The sequence below is a fragment of the Lycorma delicatula genome, chromosome 2 (assembly GCF_047948215.1).
Source record: "Lycorma delicatula isolate Av1 chromosome 2, ASM4794821v1, whole genome shotgun sequence".
NCBI lineage: Eukaryota > Metazoa > Arthropoda > Insecta > Hemiptera > Fulgoridae > Lycorma > Lycorma delicatula.
The window spans coordinates 101,448,263-101,472,736 of record NC_134456.1 but is presented as its reverse complement, the minus strand read 5'-3'; the positions used below and the strand labels follow the sequence as shown (position 1 = coordinate 101,472,736).

The following is a 24,474-nucleotide window of genomic DNA, read 5'->3' as shown; positions in this document are numbered from 1 at the left end:
AATTTTGTCGACAAATGCTAACCATTTTCGAAGAAAATGAAAATTTGTTATTGTTAATGAATGACGAAGCCCATTTTCATCTGAATGGCTTCGTCAACAAACAGAATTGCCGGTATTGGGCAGAAAGAAACCCACATCAGCTTCACGAGAGACCACTTCATAGCCCAAAGGTGACTTGCACTGGTGTGCAATAGGAAAGGTCGGTGTTATTGGACCATATTTTTTTGAAGAAAGTGACGCTGCCGTAACTGTAACAGCTGATCGTTACATTGCGATGTTGAATACGTTTTTCATCCCTGAGTTACGAAACCGGGAAATCGATTTTCAAAATGTGTTATTCCAGCAGGATGGAGCTACAGCGCACACAGCGAGGGCAACGATGGCTGTTCTTCGTAACTTGTTTCCGGGACGGATCGTTTCCAGATTCGGCGACATTTATTGGCCCTCTCGGTCCCCCGACTTGAGTAGTTGTGATTTTTTTCTGTGGGGGTTTCTGAAATCGCGTGTGTACGGCAATAAACCGCGTACATTGGAGGACCTAAAGATCGCAATTCGTCATCACGTCACCCAGATTGATGTAGACATGCTGCAAAGAATTGAGGCCAGTTACCGTGAAAGGCTACAACAATGTATTGCCCAAATTGGACATCACCTGCCTGACATAATTTTTCGTTCATGAGTAAGTAACAAATGCTTTGATTTAACAAGTGTTTCATTACCAATAAAACTTTTTTAAAGTAAATATTCAATTTTTTATGATTATTTTAAAAACACCCGGTTCCCGAGAATGACCCTGTATAAGACAACTCTTACCTTATTTGTATATTTATATAAATTTTCACCGAAGTACTTTCGCGGAATCCCGCATCATCAGTCGCGTACGGTATTTATAAAATTACATATTAAACATAAAATTAAAGGATTAAAATTGCGATTACGTATACAAGAGTAAAAATTTATTAAATAAAATAGAATAAAAACAAACATTTGATAACAAATAAATGGCTAGCCAAATACTACAGTTCCGTCAAGTACTGAGTGTACTGGACAGTACTGTAGTATTTGGCTAGCCGTATGCTTGTTATTAAATGTTTGTTTTTATACTTTATTTAATGACTTCATATACTATTGTATACGTAATAGCAATTTTAATTTTAAGTTTAATATGTAATTTTATAAATACCGTACACTGATGATGCGGGATTCCGCGAAAGTACTTCGGTGAAAATGTATATAAATATACAAATAAGGTAAGAGTTGTTTTACATCTGTACTTGGGTGGATTAAGTAGAATTATATAGTTTGAATTTATATTGTCGGTAAAGAGGTGACACGCGTCTTGAAAGGATTGATTTAAAAAAATATATTTTTAGAAAAAAACTATATATAGAGCAAACCAAATTGAAAAATTGTTAACCTTTCATACAGAGATAATATTATAAAAGAAGAGATTCAGTTTAAAAAGCGTGAATTATTAAGATACGTTAGAAAAGTTCTCTATATATAAATATATACTTTTTTCTTTTCTATACCGGATGTTTTGTTAAAATTTTAATTACGACAAGCTCATTCAGAATATTCTATGAACAATTGATATAGGTGTTGGCTGGTTTTGTTAATTCTTGATGTATTCTAAAAAAGCTTTTCGGCTAAAATAAAGTTACAGGCTATCGTGTTAAAGAAATACAACACAGTGTTATTTAAAAATGATTTTATTTAATTAATGTTATTATAAAATTAATAATTCACTTTCAGAGTTCAAATATTTAAAATATTTTCTTTAAAAATGTAATAAAACTTATTTAACTTGAATATTTCATCAATCGTATTGTAAATAATGCAAATGAAGCTAATAAATAATTAAAACTTAAAATTCTTACAATTATCGTTTAAAAGAAATTGTATAACCGTCAAATTCTGTACGGTATTGAGCAATTTATCAACCTCTTTTAACTATATTTTATTATCCAACAAAGCGTTTTCAAAACAACTTAACTTCAATAGGAAATTCTATTGTAATCAATTTATACTTTATTTCTTCTATATGGACGCTAATAATTTAAAAAAATAATAAGATATTTAACAAACCTAAGAAAATTATTTATGCGTGCGTAATTTGCCTAATTTAATATAATTAACCGTGGAATTCTATAAGCCGATTTTAGGATTATCATAATGAAAACAATTTGTTAATTATATCACAATTTTAGTAACGTAATTGTAAAAATAAGAAGTGGCAGATGGATAAACGGTTCCGTACACCGGTCCGAACATTGCTTTCACCAATCCATAATAGGATTGTAAGGACATGTTATCAACACCTGCTAAATACATGGTCATTGAGTTATGGTATTTCTATGTTTTATTGTGTTGTTTGAATCTGTAATGTTCCAACAATTGCGATTATGCTCGACTTCTGATATTCGATAAAGTATTACGTTTCTAAAGTTAAATTACATGTTATTGTTGGACCTGTTAAATTAATTTAAGGAAAAATACCCTCGTAAAAACAATCCAGTAAAATCTTTTCAGAATTGTTATTAATTGATATATACTACAGATTTACCGATTAATAAAACACCACAATCCTTTTCTGCATCGTGGAAAAAGCCATCACCTACATTTTATTATGAATTACAAGATGTTCCCCGTAACTCATCTTGGCAATTAGCATAGTACTAAGACATCTTTTGAAGGAATAATACACGATTTGTAGTTGAATTCATGTGATGGCAATGTGATGCGAGGGATTAAAGTTAATCATATAGCAGATCATTTTTGGGTGGCTTTTAAATAGCAATACAACCGAACGATTTTTCATCTTCTTATCCGACTAAGCACGGTTCCATTATAGAGCATGTGAGTTAATAAAAAACCTAGCTTTGATTGTCAGATGATTTTAGAGTGATATCGTGATGTTAAGATTTGAATCTGGTGCTTGCTTCTGGAGATCTAGATGACTGGGTCTACGTTATTTGAAAAGAACGTGAATGGAATGAGTACAAGCCGTAGCCAGGATTTTCTCCAGGGGGGCCAAAAATAAGTTAATGTTTTTTGTTAAAAAGTGAGTTTTATTTGAAAACGCTAAAAGTAATCGGTCGCAATGCTATTCAGACCTATCTAAATCTTATTTCAGCACTAGCCTACGAGAATTCTGGTTAAATTTTGACAAAATGTTTTTCTCAAATTTATTTTTAGCTACCAGAAACCTCTTTTTATGCACACTCATCATACAAAGACTGACAAACAAATTTTCTGTCGTTGTTTACCGTAACCAAGTTTTTACCCTGCGTAAGGTGTTGAAGGATCTTTCGATAGTGCACACGTGCAAGGCTGTTTAAGTGAGATAAGTAGTGCCCGTTTTATGGATGCGTAGAAAAATTGGGTTTCTTTAACTAGTGCGGCTAGTTTTATCTCCTTCAGTTCGGCAGTTGTCACACATTTTCCTTCCCGTTGGTTGTACCAAAGTTCAGCTTCACCGAGGAATCGTTCAAGTTTTCGTAACTCCTTTAGTAACTTAAAAATTTTTTAAACTCGTATGTCATATCAAGCGTTACGTAAGGGTGTAACATAAATAATGAGAATACGGGCAAGTTCTCCTCAGAAAAACGCTGTTCCAGAGACATTATTAATGAATCTGTGTACGGAATAATTAGTGGTTTTCTCCAAAACTCGCTAGGAGTCTATGCTAGTGGATTCGCACGACGTTTCTGCTGATTTATGACTCACGACATGTTGAAATCTATTCCAAGATGCTCGGCGATTGTTTCAGTCTGTGTTGTAACACTTTCACTTTTAAGAACGCCATTTCCACGGTGTTTTCTCATGTCCGTGATTTTTTTTATGCGATTTGCACATTGAAGTAAGTGCACACTCGTTGATTGAAGAGCATTTACCGACGGTTGCACGAGTGCCGAATGTTTTTGCTGTGAGACAAACACTAATAATGAATTCTGATTTTGTAGCAGAGCAATGCATTTGCAAAGTAGCAATTCTCACTGCACGGTTACCGTCTGTTGATAGTTTTTCAAGTCCCGTAACGATTTGCACATAATGTTTCTTGAATACGGCGATAGTTTTATATTTTTGAGACCAACAGGTTTCACAGAGCATTGGTATATTCGGTATGTATTTTTGACGAAGGGCCGATTTTCGGAAGAATCTTATTATTTCTTTTATTGTGTAGACCGTATTTCGTTTAAATCGTTTACAACTTAGTTCATTTTGCGACTAACACAGTGAAACTATAACGCTCTTGTATACTTTTCTCGAATAATTTTCTGGACACCACCATCCTTTCATGCCATACTAAAACACCCATCGTATTCTTGTCCGATGCTCTTTTCTGGATCAAGGCCTACCTTTTCTACAAAGTTGTTAATTACAGATTCTACAGATTTTGCATCCATGTCAGTCAATTTTGAAAAACCTAGAAATTCTTCGTAAAACATCACCTTTTCTTTATCAAAAATCTAACCCCGATGGACAGTTGCTCTTTCCCTGATATGTCACTGCTCTCGTCTGTCAGGATACTGTAAGTACATGCCTTCTTTATATCAGTAATGATGTCGTCTCTAATGACGTTGCCACATATGCCCGATTATTTCATTTTGAATCCGTGGTAACAATAAGCAGAATTTTTCCCGTCGATTTCTATATGTTCTTTTAAACTATGGTCACCAGTGTCAATTTTGATTTTGATCAAGTCTTCAAAAACACCTTCATGATCTTCTTTGCCCCCTCAAACGTAGGTCATGTGTACCACAAAATATCACAGTCTAAATTATTGATGCAACAATTTTCTTGTTGGCTTCTGACAGAAATCACATTGATTGACAGAAATCAATGTGCAACAACCAATCAGTGTGCAGAAATCAATTAACATTGATTGACAGAAATCAGCTGTACATCAACGGGTATATTTTCAACAAAACATTTTGCTGCTGTGGCCGCCTATTTGTGCGACTGAGATTTCACGAGTTTGTGTATGTCTTTATAGCGAGTAAAGGGGCTCACTATGAAAGGACTCAAAGCACTGTGCACTTTAGTTTGCGGAAACAACACACAGTAAATGCACAACGCGCTCTTTAATTTCTTGGAATACGTCAGCCAAAAAGTATAATCCACCCACCCGCTGTATTTGAATTTTCTTTTTATTTGCACAGCATCATTAGCTAAGTCATAACTTTTGAGTTTGTGACCAACAGTTTTTTAAAACTTTCATTTTTTGAAATGAGGTCATACTAAACAAACGTCCAATCCAGCGAGTCACATTTTTATCAAAATAGTTTGATCCTGTACATCAAAACCAGGTGGTAGCAAAGATCCATTTCATTTTTCACCAACATTCTGCTTTGATTTCTCTTCTCCGCCGCAACCACTCTTGCAACTACTTTTGTCTGGTTGCTTCATGTTCAGTCTTTCTAAAAGAAAATACATAACTAAAATATATATCTACTACCCCAAAAAAATTAAAGCAACTAAGAATTTAAGATTCTGAACAGACTCTCTACTAGAAACTTCAAACTTAAAAATGTTTTTTATCGTCTCCATACAATAATTTTTCACAAAGTTGCAGCGTTTTGAAAATCAATGCAAACTTTTTTTGTTCGTGAAAAATGTTCTTAACCTAAATATGGGTTGATGAGTTTTAAAACCACGTAATTGTCATTGTTTTAAAGTTTACAAAAGTAAATTTTTTTCATTTCTACAAAAGTGTACTAGTGGAATAAGTACGAAAAAACACAAAGAAACTGGTGGAATGCTCAAATCTAACAGGCTGTGGCTGTGTGTAGAGATAAAATTAATATGAATCAACATGATTCAGATTGATTTGAGGTTAGAAATTTTTGTGTCAAGATTGTATTGTGTTTAATATAACAGCTTCTGTAGTAAATGGACTATTATGAATTTTGAACCATTCACTATTTATTAGCTATCAAACTTTTAATGATATTTTATTATTGAATGATGGCTAGCACAAGTAGCTAGTTGCAAAATCAACAATTTCAAAATTCAAACCCAAATGTTTATATTCTTTTCATCTAAACTGCTGTAATTTTTAATTACAATTTTCAATTGTTATTTAAAATTATTGGAGTGTGTTATAGTTATTATTTCCTTATTTATTATTGTATGATTTTTCTTAAAATTTCAATAATAAAGACAATATCAAATCACTATTATTACAAACAAAAAACAGTTTTCGCATTTCCTGAACATTTTAGGTTGCTTTAATTAGATGGTTTTGCAACTCATCGACTCAGATGAGAATAATATAGATACATTCCTTTCATGCTAAAAAGGTTTTTAATATCCATTTTAGATTGCTATTGTTACGGGAATGCGGTCTGAACTAGCTCAAATGCATCAACTCACTCAAATGAGTCACTCATACTGATTGTAGCGCTTAAATAGAGAACAGAAGGTACTAGAACTTTCCCCCTAAATCCAACCTCGAACGTTCTATAATCTTCGAGTTTTATCACAGACCATCCAGACCTTAAACTGCCAATTCCCCACTCATACATCAGAGAGCGCTCCCGTCATGATTCAAACATGCTTTCTTGCCGCGCAATACTATTATAACCTGTTGACATTCACCTATAATTTTTCGTTTGACTAAATGAGTAGGAGGGGGCAAGCACCCCACCCTGCCCTACCGTGGTTACGCCTATGAAAAAAACCTTAAAAGGTTATTCTTATAATTTAAAAAAAACATGTGTACAATTTGCAACACATCCGTGGCAACACACTTGCTTGAGTTCACAGTTGTTTACAATGAGTAGAAGTTTGTGACTGGTCCATTCTCCAAACACAGTGTAATTTTTATCTCTGGAGAGCTCATGTAAGAAAAAGTATTCTAAACAACCCACATACCTTCAAAGAAATTAAAAATTCATGTAAAAATAAAAAACTAGCATCTTAGATAATCGACAAAAGATCGTTTTTCTCAACATGCTATGACATGTTGAACTGTGCACTGCTAATTTTATAAATTTTGGTGATAAGTAAAAGTATTTATTTTCAATAATTTAAAAATTTACATTAAAATTTTTACAATTATATAAAACTGAAACTTTTACAGTGATAAATTTTGTAAGCCCACTGATGGTATTCCACTAAATAGAAGCTTGACAATAACTCTAAAAAGATCTTCTGGATTTTCTGAAAGAACATTTATATGAATAAAAAAATCAGTAGTTTTTAGTTTTCTTCTTATAGTTAAATTACTTTTTTTGATCATGATTGATAAAAAAATTTTACAAAATGAATAAAGAAATTTAAAACTAGAGATTGTTTTTGAAAAAAAAAATACATGATATTTTAAGTGGGATAGATCGTAAAAACTGTAAAAAGTCACAATAATAAAATAATTGGATCTATCATTCAAGTGCCGCTCTGTGCAATGTAACTTCACAATCTATAAAAATCTTACCACTCTATGAAAAATGTTGGTGCGTGGGTCTGTTTCTTTGTTTGTCGTATGTGCTCATATTTTTATTTTAGCAACTACTGGCGCAGAGCGGACCACGTTGTGCCAGTGCTTTCCAGTGGACAGCTGCACGTGTGCACTAACGATTCATTCGTTCGAACGATTTATACTTCTCGAACGATTCATTCGTTTGAACGATTGATACTTCTTTATAAGAATGATTTATCTTAAATTATATTTGTGTTTTGGACATAAAAAAGAAAGACATCGTAGTTAGAGCTATGTTAAAAAATCACTACTCAAGAAATAACTAAATTTATTCAGGATTTTGAAGCTTTTTGTTGTAAAAGTTTTTGTTTTTAGTACGCTAAATTCATGAACGTTATCTAATTACAGCCAGCAAAAACATTTAACAAAAACGTGTAATGAAAAATAAACCGGTTAATTTGCCGCAAAACGTTTTTGTTTAAACTTTTTCTTTAAACGTTTAGTTAAAAGCCTTTTTTCTAGTACTATGTATCAAATGTTATAAAACTGGAATTTGTTGTCTTAAAATATTTTATTACTTTTAACTAGAAATATGAAAAAAACATTTACTTAAAAGGTATAATGATAAATTATTAAGGTATGTGGTATTAAGGTAAATAAGCTACTCTGTCTTTAGTACTGGGCTTCTCAAAAAAAAACAAAAAAAAAACACGTGTGTACATCATGTGAAAAGTTTATTGATTATAATTTATTAAAAAATTACTTATTAAAAACTAGATTTATTTAAAAAAATACTCATATACATGCATACTTAAGTCTTAAGCTCTTCTGAAAATTACATAATAAATATTTGATCTACAGCAGAGGTAATTTCTATCATGGTGTTGAAGCAGTGAATATAAAAAAGAAATAAACAGGAAAATTTTTAGAATTGTAATATGTTATTATTACTCATATGTACTGTCAGTGATACTGAATGGTTCAGGTGTTGGAATACTGCCACTTTCCTTGATTAGAATTGGTTTTACTGGTCGATCATCATTATTTGTCTTGCTTTGTTCTATTTTGTGTACAACATCCTGTCCACTTATAACCTAAACATTAAAAACAAATTTAATAAGTAAATTTTTAAAAATAAAATTATTTCTATATATCATCTTACTGGGCAGTTACTAATTTATTTTTTTGGCATGGATTTTAGGCAAAAAAATTGAATTGAGATTTATATATTCCAGTTGTTTTTTCTTCAATTAAAGAAATTGCTACTTTCAATCAATAAAACATTCAATGAATTGTAGAAATAAAGGTCTCATGACCTCTACTGACACAACAAATTGTTGATGTGATGAAATGCTTTATACCAAGTACAGATCATTCAGTGACACAATTATATTTCAAATAAGAATATATTCAAGAGAAGGGAATTATCTACATTTCTTTATTAAATTTTTAAAAAATGTAATTTTAATTATTCAAGTGCCTATAACTAATTATTTAACATTAATTAAATTATTAACTATAATTAAAATACCTTTAATTATTCAAGCAATAACTTAACTTTTTTGTATATGATTATTAAAGAAGTTTATGTGATTTTCACAATTAACGCTGGTTAACATAAAATTTGGAACTGAAAAGGGAGTAGATGTTCTATATAGTATTTTATATGCTGAATCTGAATATATATTTGAAACAACCCATCACGTAACGTTCTTAAGTTATAACCTCTTAAATTTATTTGTTCCATCATTCGTGAAACAAACAATACAAATAAGTTAACACGTATGTATGTTTGCTTATTAACATCTGATTTATATTGTGATGCATGCTGTAGACCTATATTTGATGTACAACAGGTGAATGATGTCGTTTCACATCAAGCCAGACATGTAGACATGTCAGTGAGTCAAGTAATGAGTAATTCAACGTGATGAAATTTTCTTCAGTATGAGTACAGCTGTTGGTATGACTTGCTGCGTTCTTTAGTTGTGGTAGTGGTTTTATCATACACATATTATAAAGATTGTTTCATGATTAATGCCATAAATTTAGTGAAAGATTTTTATGACTGAACAACTTTTGGTATTTATTTTATTGAACATCAAGATTTTTTAAGTTGTGTGTGTGTGTGTGTGTGTTTTACTCTGTGTTTTATTGCATTCCATGGTGAAACAATTTTGTGAAGTATTTTAAGTAATTAAGTATTTATAAATTACAACTTAATTATTTTTATAATTATGTAAATATTTCTGTAATATTTCAGTTTACTTTCAGTCATTAAAACATTTTGAATTTTACAATAAATAAAAATTGGGCTTGTAAAAATTCTCCCAGTATTTTTTGTTATGTTTGTAGAGAATTCACCATGAAAAGTCAATGAAAACCAGTATAGAGTCTGCTGAAAACTGCTTACAAACATTATTTTTAGACCCTTGGGAGACCAAGATAAATTCTGGGGTGCACATCTGGTATATATCAAGTGCTACGTTTAACCCTCTTGTTAAAAGGAAAAAAGAGCATTTGTCTTTTGGCATACCTATGATTTGCCGAGAGCCTACTAACCATTATGATGACTGCTATTTTTTCTTAATAAATGTTACTGGTTACAGTTTAAACAATAAAAGCAGAATTTCATACCCAAATGTTTGTTCAGCTATAAGACCAGTACTTCATAGTGTTGATTTACCAATTCCAATTGCCCCAATTTCTTGGAAAGAAATTTCTGAATCCCCAGACGCTTCAATCGATGAATCCCTAACTTCAATAGAAATTAATTATATTCTAGAAGAATCAAATACTGAATCTCACCTCATCACACAAGCAGAAATGAGCAAACCTAATTCGTGACTTGTGTTTGTCGAAACAACATGCAGAACTCATAGGTTCACATCTTAAAGAATGGAATTTATTTAACAAGGATTAAAAATTTCAGTATATAGAAATCAAAATTAAAATTTACTGAAATACTTTAGAAGAGATGGTTTAATTTATTCTTGCCATAATGTTAAGGGTCTAATGTCGGAACTGAACATTGGATATGTTTTTCATGATTGGCATTTATTTAGTCTCATCTAATAAAAGCTTAAAGGCAGAGTGAGTGTTATTGCATAACTTGAATAAATTTCCTTCTCTACTGGTAGTACATACTGTAGGAATGAAAGAAACATATGAAAGTACGTCAAAAATTTTAAAAGCTATTAAGTAAGATGATCACTCATGGCGAATCACTGCTGACCTGAAAGCAATATGGCTTCTTTTTGGTCTCTAGAGTAGCTTTACAAAATATATGTGTTTGTGGTATAGTCGGGCTACAAATAAACACTATGCAGTTAAAGACTGGCCAAAAAGAAATCAGTTTATCCCAGGAAAGGAAAATGTTATCAATATTTCCCTTGTCGAAGCAGATTGTATTATTTTACCACCTCTACACATAAAACTAACTCCAATGAAGAATTTTATAAAAGCATTAGATAAAGATGGAGACGGCTTTAGATATTTAGCTGAGGTTTTTTCACAATTAAGTGAAGCCAAATTAAAAGAGGAAATATTCATTGGACTACAAATAAGAAAATTAATTCATAAAAATACCATACATTTGACAGCAAACTGAATCATAAAGAACTAGTAGCATGGAAGTCATTCAAAGATGTTGTTACTGGTTTTCTTGGAAACAAAAAAAGCTGAAAACCATGATCAGCTTATAAATGAACTCTTAGTGAAGTACAAAAATTTAGGCTGCAGAATGTCATTAAAAATTCATTTTTTACATTCTCATTTGGATTTCACCTTCTTTTATCTCAGTTCAAAAATATATATATTTTTTTTGTTGACCTGTGTAATTAGACAACAGTGTCTAGTTTTTGTTGTTGTTGTTGTTGGGTCAGTATTAGTTATTAATTGTGTATAAGTTGGTTACTGACAAGCTGGGTAGCTTCTAAGGTTCTTGACTTTATATGTTTATCCCACAGGTGGTGATGGAAAAAGGTAACTAATAGGGAGGGGTCCAAATAGCCTAAAAATGTATTGTATGCCTGTACAATAAGTAATATTCACCTGATTGACAGATTGCTAAATTAGAAAGTTTTTTTTGTCGTGTTTCAAATTCTTATACTTGAATAGCCTTAGCAACAAAACCATTCTTCATGTGTCAAAACATTTTTAGTCTATTTGATATGATAATATTAAATTTAATAATTTTAGTTCACATAATTTTAATAAATAATAGAACATTTAATTTCAGATAGGGAATTCATATTTCCTCCATTTTTTTTATTAAACTTAATTTTTTTGGTATGGACTTTGAACAGAATTTATAGATTCACTTTCAATGTGCTCAAACATTATTTGGTTCTAACATTGATATTGTGAACCAAAATGTATGTGCTTTGGTGTGTATATGTTGTTTTTTAGTTTTCTTTTATTAACCTGTGTTATTTTTTAAATAGTTAGCTAAATAGTGTATAGTGAATCAGCTTCTGAAAAGTAAGTATATAAGCTTTTAAGTAATCAAACGTTTTATCAACAATAATATTTACTTATTTATAGAACAAAACAAAAAACAAATTATAAGTTAGTTTCTTATCATTTGTTTTAACAAAAATATTCATAATATGCTAAATACAAGTACATAAGTAAGAAATTTATTTTTTTTAAATTATTTTTTAATTTTTGTATCTATGATGTAAGCAGTTTTTAAAAATATTCAGCTCACTATTCTGTGCATTACAGTACTTTCTTTGAAAGTCTCTGGAGAAACATCAGTACTCAAACTTAGACTCAGGTAAACTTGTATAATGTTTACCTTGGATAAAAGTGCACTAGTTATAGACTTAATTCCATTACTTTGAAAAAAAAACCTTGTGGCTGCTGATATTTGTATTTATTGATATAGATTTCCCAATTTCAATGCTATATTTTATTGAAATCAATTTCTGGCAAATCTCCAGAAAAGTGCATTAATTTAAAGCAATTTTGCATTAATTTCCAATTCGCTTCATTCATTCATTTTTTCTGAAAATAAAACCAACCTGGCTTCTTTTGAATATTCTGCTATGAATTTAATTATTACATCTTAAGTATACATGTATAAAATTCAGTTCTTATACATCTCTAAACTGTTTCAATTTGTAAGAAGAATGATATTGTTTTTTTTAATAATATAAAAAGTAATAAAGTAATAATGTATTTTATTAACTTGTTTTTAATAAACTCAAATTTCTTAATATCTTCTTCATATTCAGGTTACATTATTACACAGAATTTCATAATATTAAATTCTCTACTAATTTTGTTTCCAAATTCTCTTTCTTTATCTGCAATTTAATAAAGTTGTATGGTAAACCTAAAAAATTGTGTTTTACGATACCACCAGTTTTTTGTTTTGATTACTTTTTTCTATGATTTACTAGAGATATGGTTCTGAAACCTGTTTTATTCAGTTTTTTAGGCCAAAATGCATAAAATGATCAAATTTAGTCCTTAATTTAAACTCCAAGAATTTTAGTATAACTTCATTTTATCATAGGAGCAGAAGTCAAGGTAAAATTTTTCAAAATCTATGACTCAAATACAAAGTGTTTTTGGATGCATATTTAATACGAACTTTTTTTTAAATTCCATTTGTAGAACATGTCTTAAAATTCTATTTCTTTGTTAATCTGTATTTTTGGATTAATATTTATTATTTTCTGATTTCGCCTATTAACAGCTTAGAAATAATGAATTTTCTTTTTGTTAAAGCAGACTGCAAAAATCAATTGCGTATGCTAATAATATGCAAGGGAAATTGCGCTTATTATTTTTTTTCATTGAATCAGCAAATGGTTCATTAAATATTGATTCTAACTTTATAATTTTTGTATGTGAATCTCCGGTATATTCCTGAACTTCTAGTGTACCTGATGCTAAGTAACAATTCAGCTAGTAAGAATGATCCAGTGCTAATCTTTCATAATCATTCTCATGAAGCCAAGATTCAGGAAATAAATAAAATCAAAGCTCTTTCTTACATAGACCTAACAATTAATTCTATATAATAATTTCAAATAAAACTGTATATTATCAGATTGTATAATGAGTTCATGATAAGTTTCAAGCATGTAATCTCAATTCTGGAATATTTTTTATCAGTCTTTTAATTTTCTCTGTATTCTGGTATTAAATTTTATCAACATTTAGTGTTAATATATTAATTAAACATGGTTTAAGTAAACTGTAAAGTACCTAATGTAATACCTCTTGTTTAATTTAGAGATTTTGTTTAAATTTATTGATAGGGAAAACAATGAATTTATAATATTTATCAATAACAGCTATCAAATGAACTTGGAAAATATTAAAATTAAAAAAGTTAAATGAAATTGTTATGTTATCAGAGAAAAACTACATTTAAAAAAAATATCTGGGTCTCAGGTATATATTCATAACAACTCTTTTGTAACTATTTAATAAAATTAATTAGTAATATTAATATTTTTATGCTGAAATATGAATAAATTATATATTTACTTTTCCAAATACAACATGACGTCCATCCAGCCATGGAGTTGCAATTGTTGTTATGAAAAATTGACATCCGTTTGTATCTTTTCCTGGAAATTAGAAAAGCACAAGATTAACAGAATTACTCTAATAATTTCTAGAGCAGATATCTCTTTAAGTATCAATAGTTGTTGGCTAAGCAACAATGTAATGAAATTTTATGATTAATTTTAATATTTTAACGTAAAGATAAATTACAGTGGAGTTAGATTGTGAACACGTAATTTTTCAGGAAATAAAACTAAATTTTACAGTAAATCTCCTCCAATCATGAATTTATTTAGAATTTAGAATTATTCAGAAAATATAATTGTAAAAAGAGAAAGCAAAAAACATTTTCAATCACATTTCAAATTAAATTGAAATTAAATAAAATGATATAAAAGTGCTTAAAAATGTTCAACTTCTTATTAGATGCAACAAGTAAACAGTTGTACATGTGATAAGAATCATGTTATTCCCAGAAATTGAATAGACATCCTTAAGACTAACTAGCATCCTGTGTAGAATTTGGTGAATGTCATCTGCATTTCCAGATGACCTTTCAACATTTCAAGTGACAGCACTCTATACCATATGAGCTGAATTTATATTGTAAATCATTATTTTAAGAAAAAGCAGTTGTGATTGGTGTCTGTTATACCTCAAATACTTTGAAATAATCATAGGCATAATAAAGTTTAAAAACAGTAACAAATTTTTGTTTTTGGAGTAACAACAAAATATTTGATTTTTGAAAACTTTTTATGATCTTTTTAACAATAATGTGTCTGCTTGTTTTTTGTTTCATAATTAATGGACAGCTATCACAAGAAAAGGATCTAAAAGCATATTTCCAGTATGTAAACTAATTTAACACTGTATTAAAACTGAAATTTGAACGCTGTAAGGAACGAATATTAATATTTTTATTCTTGCTTTTCTCACTGCAGTAATAAGCCCTCATTGAGAGCTTTGCAATGATATATCATAAGTGGTATTTATTGTTGAGACAGCTCCTGACAGTTCACTCGGCTCAGTCTGTACTATATAAGCCACTCCACATTGGTATCATGTAGTCTTGCAGTCTTATCTTGTTATATCACTTGAAAAACTCACATTGTCTTGTTATAACTCATCATTCATCATTGATATATTTGTGAATTACATAAACGAAAACTATAATAGATACAATTTCTATTCATAATTAATTTAAGGCTTTTTATTTAAATAACTGAACCAGCACCTGATCAATTATATGTATAATTCAGCCTAACTGAGATACTTCACCAAGGCAGCAGTTAGTCAACACTTATTTTCATTGGTTCCAGAGTTACAGTCAAATGAAATTTTAATTAATGAAATATTTAGATCTTACTAAGGAAAGGCACATTGGTTCAAATTAGACTTCATCTCCTTTTTTTAACTTTTTTTTAAATTTAAATATACTGCTTTATTAATAAATATTAACCTCTGATTGTAAAAAAAAAATTTGCAATAAATAATGATTCAATAATAAGAATAAAAAAATAACTGATGTGGACACTACATGATTTCCTTTTAAATCTATTAAATTACATATACACATGTTTTTAAAATGAAAAATACATAAAATTTTATTTCATTAATAACTTCTGATATTTTTTCATATTTAAAGAAAAAATTTTTTATTGTTATTATTGAATTATTAATTTTTCAAACACGGTACCACTGATATGTTAAATAAATAGATTAACAATTAATATTATCCACCTAATCAGCAATTTGATATTCTCTAGATCTTTCGGCTTATTTGGAAGCCATCATCAGGAGTTAAAATTAATGCATAAAGTCAAAATTTAAAAAAATCATAGTTAAAATTTAAAAATAGTAATTCCTGTTCGGTCCTAGTAGTAATACTATATTGATACTAATAGGACTGGACAGTCATTACTGCTTTTAAATTTTAACTATGATTTTTTAAACTTTTGACTTTATGCATTAATTTTAACTCCTGATGATGGCTTCCAAGTAAGCCGAAAGATCTAAAGAACATAACACCGTTCTGGTGGGGTGGATTATATTAATTGTTAATCTGTTTATTGAATTATTATTTATCGTAAAACAGTTGTACAATCAGATGTTAATAATTATTAATAAATCAATTTATTTAAATTAAAAAAAGGAGATTAAGTCTGATTCGAACCGATGTGCCTTGCCTTGTAAGATCCTAATATTCCATTAATTAAAATTTTATTTGGCTATAACTCTGGAACCAATAAAAATAAGTACCACTTATGGCATATCGTTGAAAGTCTCTCAATGAGCGGGCTTATTACTGCAGTTTAAAAAAAATCCAAAATACAATTTTTTTTGAATTTTGGGCTTTTTTGGACACTTTTGGTTCAGTCCATTGCAATAAAAAGAGGTGCACAACTAGTTGTTAGAACAGTCTTAAATTCAAAATTTCAACATCCTGCAGCTAATCGTTATTGAGTTATGCAAGGTGCATATGTACGTACAGACGTCATGCTGAAAACTAGTCAGAGATGGTTAAAACGGATACTTCCGTTGAAATCTGCAAATCGGAATTTTCACGATCAAAATACTTGCTTTATTTCATATAAGGAAGTAAAAATATGAAAAAAAATCACAAGTTATTATTGAAATAATATTTTATGTACTTTTAACTGAAATTCAAAACTATTTTAGAGGTTAGTAATAATTATTAATAAATCAATATATTTAAATTAACAAAAAAAAAGTTAAAAAAAAGGATATGTGTATGAAGTTGGATTCGAACCCATGTGTCCATGGTTATGGATCTGACACGTTCTCACTTACACCGCATAACTACTTGACCAATGTGAAACGAAATTAATAAATTAACTAATATAAAATGCTGATATGGACACCAAAAATAAATGTGGTGCAATGTGGTGTCCACCACAATGCAATTGTGTAACTGTCCACTTAATTAAAAAATTGGAAGATTGTATCTCACTTTCAGAAGAAATAAGTTTAAATGAAACGCAGAAAAAAAATGTAATTCAAAATAGGTGTACAAAGAAGTTGTGTTGTGTCCACATCAGATTTTTTCAAAATCAAAATGTACTAAGGTATCAAAATGCATAAGGTACAAAATGTACCTTAAATATCCTTTAACTTGTGTGAGAATGTAGAATGATTAATTTAGTTCAAGTTAATTATTGTAGGTGAAGGTTAACAAAAAGTCTTACAATATGCGCTAAAAAAATGTTTTATATTTTACCAGAGTTGGCCATGCTTAAAAATCCAGGGCTAACATGTTTCAGGTCAAAATTCTCATCTGCAAATGATCCACCGTAAATACTTGCTGAACCAGTACCATCTCCATTAATTATATCACCTCCTAAAATCAAGATAAGTTTTAAAATATAAATAAACATTAAGTTTTGAAACATGTGACTTTTGAAAATTTTTCTTTGTAGTATTACGATTTGCATCACCTTCATATTTCATATTTCAGATTGTTACACCAAAATTTTATATTTTTGTGTAAGTAAATACATATGTGTTTATGAACACATAGACATGCACATGCTTACATGCATGACTTTACGTGTGCACGTATTTCTTTTGTACGAATATTGTGAGCTGTAACAAAATGGTTGTAGCAACCTGACAAGAAACATTATTCGATCTTGAAAATGAATTAGCTATCCTCAGGAATTACAAGCATCCTATGCCAGGGTTACTCAGAAAATAAAGGTATAAAGTGGTTTCAATTTAAAATAAAAATTTTTGTAATGACAAATTGAACCAGATTGTGTAATAAAATGTTTTTAAAAAACCTACTTTAAAATGTTTTCGGTAATATTAGCAACTATTTACAGCGATTGGTGCTGATACTCTTATGCTGGTGTCATCTGATGTAACTGCTAGCAGTTTTATAATCAGGCAGACATATATTATTATGAATGTTGCTGAAATATTGTAATACTATGACATATGATTCATATTATGTCTGTTCGTTTAGTAAATTTTAATGTGTTTTTTATGTTTATACATGTTATAATGTTCGGATGTGTTTTTTTTTTGTATAATGTTGAATATTAAGGTTGATGCCAATTATGGTGTATTTGTGGTTTGTGTTGATTGCATAGTTATCAAATGAGGCTACATGTGGCTGTATCGAGTTTCTAAGTATTCCTTAAATCTTTATTTAAAACTGCATCCTATTCAATGTGCATATTGCGCAATCAAAACAGTATAGTTTACACATTGTATGGACATTGTGTTTATCAGATATTTGGTGTAGTAATTTTGTTTTGTTCTAAAGTCTAAGTTGTTTCTAATTTGGTGTTATTTCCTCTAAGTCTGTATTGTGTGTTCATGTGATGTACAGTTTGTTTTGTGGATCTCTGTTTTTATTTCTATTTATTTATGAAGGATGCTGTTATATTCATTTTGTTTTCCTGTTTATGTCTGTAAAATGGTAACCTCTTTTCCTCTTCATTGAACTGAATATGCTTGTATATGTCAGTATACACAGCCCTCTGAAATGCAGGTGATGTTTAGCACTACAAGTCATACCTTTACTGTGTTTACTGCAGCAGTGACTGGTTGAACAATAATATCATTATTCATGGAAAAAGCAATTCTGACGTGCCACTTTTAATGTATATGCGTAACATGCGCACTACTGTCAAATACTGGGGGAAGTGCATTTACCAAAATGTAGCAAGATTTCGCACACTTTTTGCGGTTACACTATTTTATATGCACTGTATTCTCTCTCAGGGGAAGTTTATTTTTGAATACCTTGCAACTAAGAACTGAAAAATTCTCCTTAAAGTGTACCAGAAATTTTCAAAGAGCATTTTAGATATACCATGATTCTATATTTTAAAGGTAGTGAGCATTAAGAAAAATAAATTACTTTAATTTTTTGACAGTTTAAATACATATTTTACTGTTATTTTTCTTTCTGTAGATTCAGTGCAATGTAAAAGAAGACTCCAGGATAGTACTTTTGAAGTGCCATAACTGCTTTGGTCAATAGCCTTAATAATAAAAGAATATCCTATCCTTATACTAATTTATTCGTTGATTAAAATGTAACCAAGTATAAAAACTTCTAAAATAAGTCTCTGAAGACCACTCTAGTGTTTAAAATTACTGATTTTTTATTTAATTAGTTCATCTAGTTTTTCCACTGTCATATTCATTCTGTTTAAATAATGATCACATATCAATATAGTAAAGCTCTACAGCTTGTAAATGTACCATGTATGTAGATGATCTTGTTATTTTACATTAACCCTAAATCACTAACCTTCACATTTAATCCATTTTCTACTTACGTAAAATCTCACAAATATTTTACGCAAAGTTATTAAATTGTTTATTTATTATTATTTTTTTTATTAGTTTATCTATGATAATCTTTATCGCTTAAATATAAGAGCAACTAAGACAGTTATTGTTTTAAATTAATTTTTTACCTGTATTTTATAAAAATAACTGAAATGTGTTCAGCTAGGCTACAATGTTTACCTTAAATAAATTTCTTTCAATCAGTATGTTGAGATTATAAATAAAGTGGGCATTGAGGTCATTCATCAAAATTGAATTGTCTAATTATGTATTTTACATCGCTTTCTGTAAATATGAGAATATTCATATTTTAGTACTTATACCGTCCGTGATTTCATATTAAAAAAAAATTATTTATATCCAACCAGTTCTTTGTTGTTTTGAACTTTGTCACTCGGTCTAGAATGACTGGAATATCAAGAATGAATGGTGAGATTGGAAGCAAGTGAGCATCATATTTAGCTGATACTCAGTTTTCCATGATTTTTTTTACTACAACCTCAGCAGTATCTGCAAATAAAGTAATCATGCTTTCATTCCAATCACTTTTCTTCTGATTTTTAATGCTTCAGCTTCACCTTTATTTTTTATTTCTTTCAGGTTTTGAAGTTACATTGTTTTTACTTTGTTCCTATGCTCTCAGTTCTACAGTAACATGAGTTTATCATTATTGGTTTCATTGTCTTGCAGTTCTTGCTATTCTAACTAATTTAACTCATTGTCATCATCAGACACATTGGCATCTCCCTTCAAAAACTCTCCTAATATATAAGCTTTTAAGTTTGCTCAATCTCAATTCTAAAAATAGATTAAAAATATTCCTTTTATATAAAAATATAGTAGTGCACTGCAACAGTTAAACACTATAGAAACACTGGCTATGCAAATGTATTATGCACAGAAAGTATTGAAATATGTAGTATTTTCTCACTAAATACTAACATATGTAAATTTTACGTAGTATGGATCAGCAAATCCGTACTACGAGAGTTTAATAAAAATTAAACTTCTCAATGATAATTAAATGCTGAAAGTACAACTTAACCACAAAGTGGTTACAAACTTATTATGAATTAATAGGAAAATACTACAGTACGCAAAAAGTATTAGATTAGTTATTAAAAGATAATTTTTTTTTGTTTTTTAATGATAGAATTGCAGAAGTGAATAGGTTATTTAATTTAACTTGTTTAGTAGGTAGATAACAAATTAATAGTTAAAACAAAATAGAAATGGTTTAAAGTAAGATTAATTTATTTATTTTATTTGTCATACGAACAGATTATAAATTTTTACTAAAAATTATATAAACTGAAAGCTGTATTAAAGAACAGATGAATTTAAATAATTTAAGAGTAAAATAGTTTAGCAAAATATGCTTCCTTGTTATGCTAAAAAAAAAGCTATTATAAAACTAAATTGCCAAAGCTATTACTGGTGAAAGTGTATGAGATATATTATATAACAGGTTACAGAGTAATGTATTGATTAAAAACAGCTATATCATATGCCATGCTGTCTTAGCAATATAACAAAAACCACTAAACAGAGAAGTGTTTAACTAAAAACTCAGTAACATTTTCGCTTTACAAAATAACAGTTTGATCTCCGTTCAAACATAAATCTGTCTGAAATGATTATTTATTTAGTCTGACGTGTAGTATGTTAAATCTATTGTAAATATTTTTGTGTGGCTAATGTTCATATCACAATGCATGTTTCTGAGGGAGGTGAATATTTATATTTTACAAATTATATTTTGATACATTATCTTCTGTACTTACACTTTACCTATTTAATATATCAATTATTATCAAATTATACGTCCTTAGAAGAAAACGAAGAAGCTCTATTCCACATCCTTAGGAGAAAAGAAAAGCTCTATTCCACAAAACTTGATATTTTTCTACAGTTCTGTCAAGGCTTTTAATAAATATTTAATAAAATTGATAAAAATCAACCAGTTTTGGGCAGTGAACATTTGCATATTCAGTAATAAATTGGCAATTCAGTTTTTATTAGATTTTAGATTTAATAGACCAAATGAAACTACAAGAAAAAATTATTCTAAATTATATGCCAAAAATTTTAGTTACCTTGTATCATAAACTTCTTAATGACACGGTGAAATGGAGAGCCAGTATATGTTTTACCATTTACTCCAGTTGTTGCTATTGTATAAAAATTTTTAACAGTTTTTGGTACTTTATCTCCAAAAAGACCTATTACTATTCTTCCTGCATCCTCTCCACCAATTGTAACATCAAAATATACTTGTTGCGTAACTTTATATTCAGCACTCTAAAAAAGAAAAACATTAAATTGTTGAATTACAAACCATCATCTTACAGTTAGTACATGAAGAAAAATTTAAAAGATTAACTTTCTAATTTTAACATGTCTTAAACCGTTTAATATTGTACCTTTAAATATAACAGTACCACTAACTACTATTGATTAATTAATTTTTATCAAAATTTCTAAAAACAATGACTGCTCATTTGTTTAGGATGTGGGTTACTAATCTACATAAGATCTAATTTTTTGGAGCAAATTTTAATAATTTAATTCATTGCATATGGAATTTTCTGTTTGAAAGTGCAAGAATTCTAAAACTGTAGAGATAAATTTTTCTGGAATCAAGATTGGATTTGGAATTCAAAAACAGCATGTATACTGGAATAATCCTTCAGCCTTTATGCTAGTAAAGCCTTGTAAATAATTATGACCTTTAGTAAAATTACTTGTGAAATTGTGTAAACATTACACATTTATTTATGTAGAGTATGCCACCAAGACACAACACCAGTTATGGTAAAAAATTACAAACAATCTAACAAATTAATATAAGCTACTGATTCTGAAGTCGCCATCAGGAAATCTTCAGGAGTCCCTTCATAAGCCATCCTAACAAAATTCTGTGATGTGTTTAACAGTTTGATTTTCACCACACTCACAAAGGGACGTCGGTGTTTTACCCCGTTTATACAGGAAATAGGTGCACCTACTACAGAGTAGCTCATATTCTGTTTAACGTTGACCATATCCTACGTGGCAAGTCAAAATCTGGCAGCTTTTGAGTAATACATGGAATTTGGTTGTTCTGCATTGTGGTCCATTCTTGATGCCAGGCGTCAGTCAGGTTGAATTTTTCCTCTGTGGCAGCAATTGCTGTTTTGATAGGTGGCTTTCTAGTTCAAAGGCGACCACAATTGGCATTCTCAATGTCCTCATGTATTAGTAGGTTTTGATTGTCCATAGTCTTCTTGTACTCTCTTATAAGAGCATTCATACGGTGGAGATTTGGGGGTGGTATGTGGCTCAATACTGGGAGCCATTCCACAGAAGTAGACCTGATAACCCCAGCAATCATTCTCATAGTGTTTAAGTTTAGCATCAGTTCTATGAACATAAGGGCTGTTAAGCCACACTGGCCCACAATATTCCGCAGCCACGAAGACGAGGTTCAGAGTCGACATGTGTAAAGTGGAAGCCGATGCTCCCCATGTTGTTCCACAGAGCTTATATTAATCTTTTTCTCGTTTTCAATTTCTTTGCAGTTTTCATTAGGTGCTCCTTAAATGAAAGCATTCTATCAAATGTCATGCTTAGGTATTTTGTTGTCTTATTGTGAAAGAGCCTTGTATTCTCGAATAGAATTTTAAGCTCCTTATTAGTGAAATTGTTATTTAGATGGAAGCATGACACCTGACCCTCTGTTCTCTTGAAGTATGACCCTCTGTTTTACTAGCATTTGGTTGAAAATGCCATTTTCGGAAGTATCTTCCCAGTTTCTCCAGGTCGGACATCAGGACCTCTTCCGACTCTTCAAATGATCTATATTTTGTTGTTAGCACCCAGTCATCGGCATAGCCATACTTTTTAGATATTGTCTCTGGCATGTCTGCAACATAGAGGCTGAAAATGAGAGGCACAAGTACCGACCCTTGTGGCAGGCCATTCTTGAGTTTCCTTCATGAGCTTATATTGGATCCCATGATAACTTGGAACATTCTGTTGTTCAGCATGTTATTAAGCAGGCAAGCTGTTAATTTACATGGGATTACATGGAGGACCTTACAAATCATGCCTTCTCTCCAGACAGTGTTGTAAGCGGCTGATAAATCAATGAATGCAACAGTGGTTTTAAGATTTCTTTGGAACCTTGCTTCAATGTACATTGTGAGCGAGAAAACTCGGTCGGTGTGACTTTGTTTTGGCCTAAAGCCTGCTTGTTCAGTCGGTATAATATCAAATATTCTCTGACAGATTCTGTTGTAGATAAGCCTTTCTAGTAATTTATATGTCACTGATAGCAATGCTATAGGCCTGTAGCTCCTAGGTAAGTTTGCTAGTTTCCCTGGTTTTAAGATGGCTACTACCTTCAACTGTTTGAACTCTCTGAGTATGCTACCGGTCTGCATTATGTCAGTGAAGAATCTGGCCAGCCAAAGTTTTGCGTATAAAAACATTACGCAGATAAAAAGTAATGCATTGATGTCACAGAGATAAAGAGATGTATTTTTGTGAGTGTTTAGTTGATCCAAGCAGTAATCCTACTGAACCAGTACTATGAATAAATGAATTTAAAATATGAAATTTTAACATTTTTATCAGTGCGATGATCACTAAAGCTGATGGTACTTTGTATATGGCTAATGACCCACACCTGATCAAACATTTTATATTTCCTTCTCTATCCCAGCTTTTGAAAAATCTAAGTTATCCTAGGAAAAATAGGATAATACAAGTGTTTCACAAATATTCTGGTTGTTTCATTAGATTGTTTTGTTAATGATTGATTTGTTCTGATATTTTAATTATTTCTGGGATAAGTTGCATCTGGTCTTATCTGGTTAATTATCTTTGAGATCTATCTTGCATTTTTAATTTTAGAACTACTTTTTTCAAATTGTCTAGTATCATTAATATGATTTTTTTTTTTTGTTCAACTGCTTCCAATTTTAATATAAAGTATGAGTGTGTAACAGTCATTGTGTTATATATTGATAACACAATGAGTGTTTGGTTATGTACATTTGTATACGATAAGTATTTATAGATTTGATTTTTTCAAGAGATCTGCTACATTGTTATGAGCAGTCTATAAACCTTGGTACTAAATTTTGTATATTTAAGTTAGGTTGAATATTGAGAAAATGAAAACCCTTCTGTGACCTAATGGAAAACCCTTC

At 30.1% G+C, this 24,474-nt stretch overlaps 1 protein-coding gene across 1 annotated transcript in view; it reads right to left on the bottom strand.

Annotated features, from left to right (window-relative positions):
• Window positions 1–8,140: 8,140 nt before the first annotated feature.
• Window positions 8,141–24,474, bottom strand: part of LOC142319049 (peptidyl-prolyl cis-trans isomerase B-like) — a 40,182-nt gene continuing 23,848 nt past the window's right edge. The window contains exons 2-5 of the mRNA XM_075355898.1: window positions 21,376–21,580; window positions 17,193–17,312; window positions 13,931–14,013; window positions 8,141–8,517 (exon numbers count right to left, since the gene is read on the bottom strand). Coding sequence (XP_075212013.1) covers window positions 8,371–8,517; window positions 13,931–14,013; window positions 17,193–17,312; window positions 21,376–21,580 — 555 coding nt within the window. The 3' untranslated portion in view covers window positions 8,141–8,370. The remainder of the gene's footprint in view (window positions 8,518–13,930; window positions 14,014–17,192; window positions 17,313–21,375; window positions 21,581–24,474) is intronic.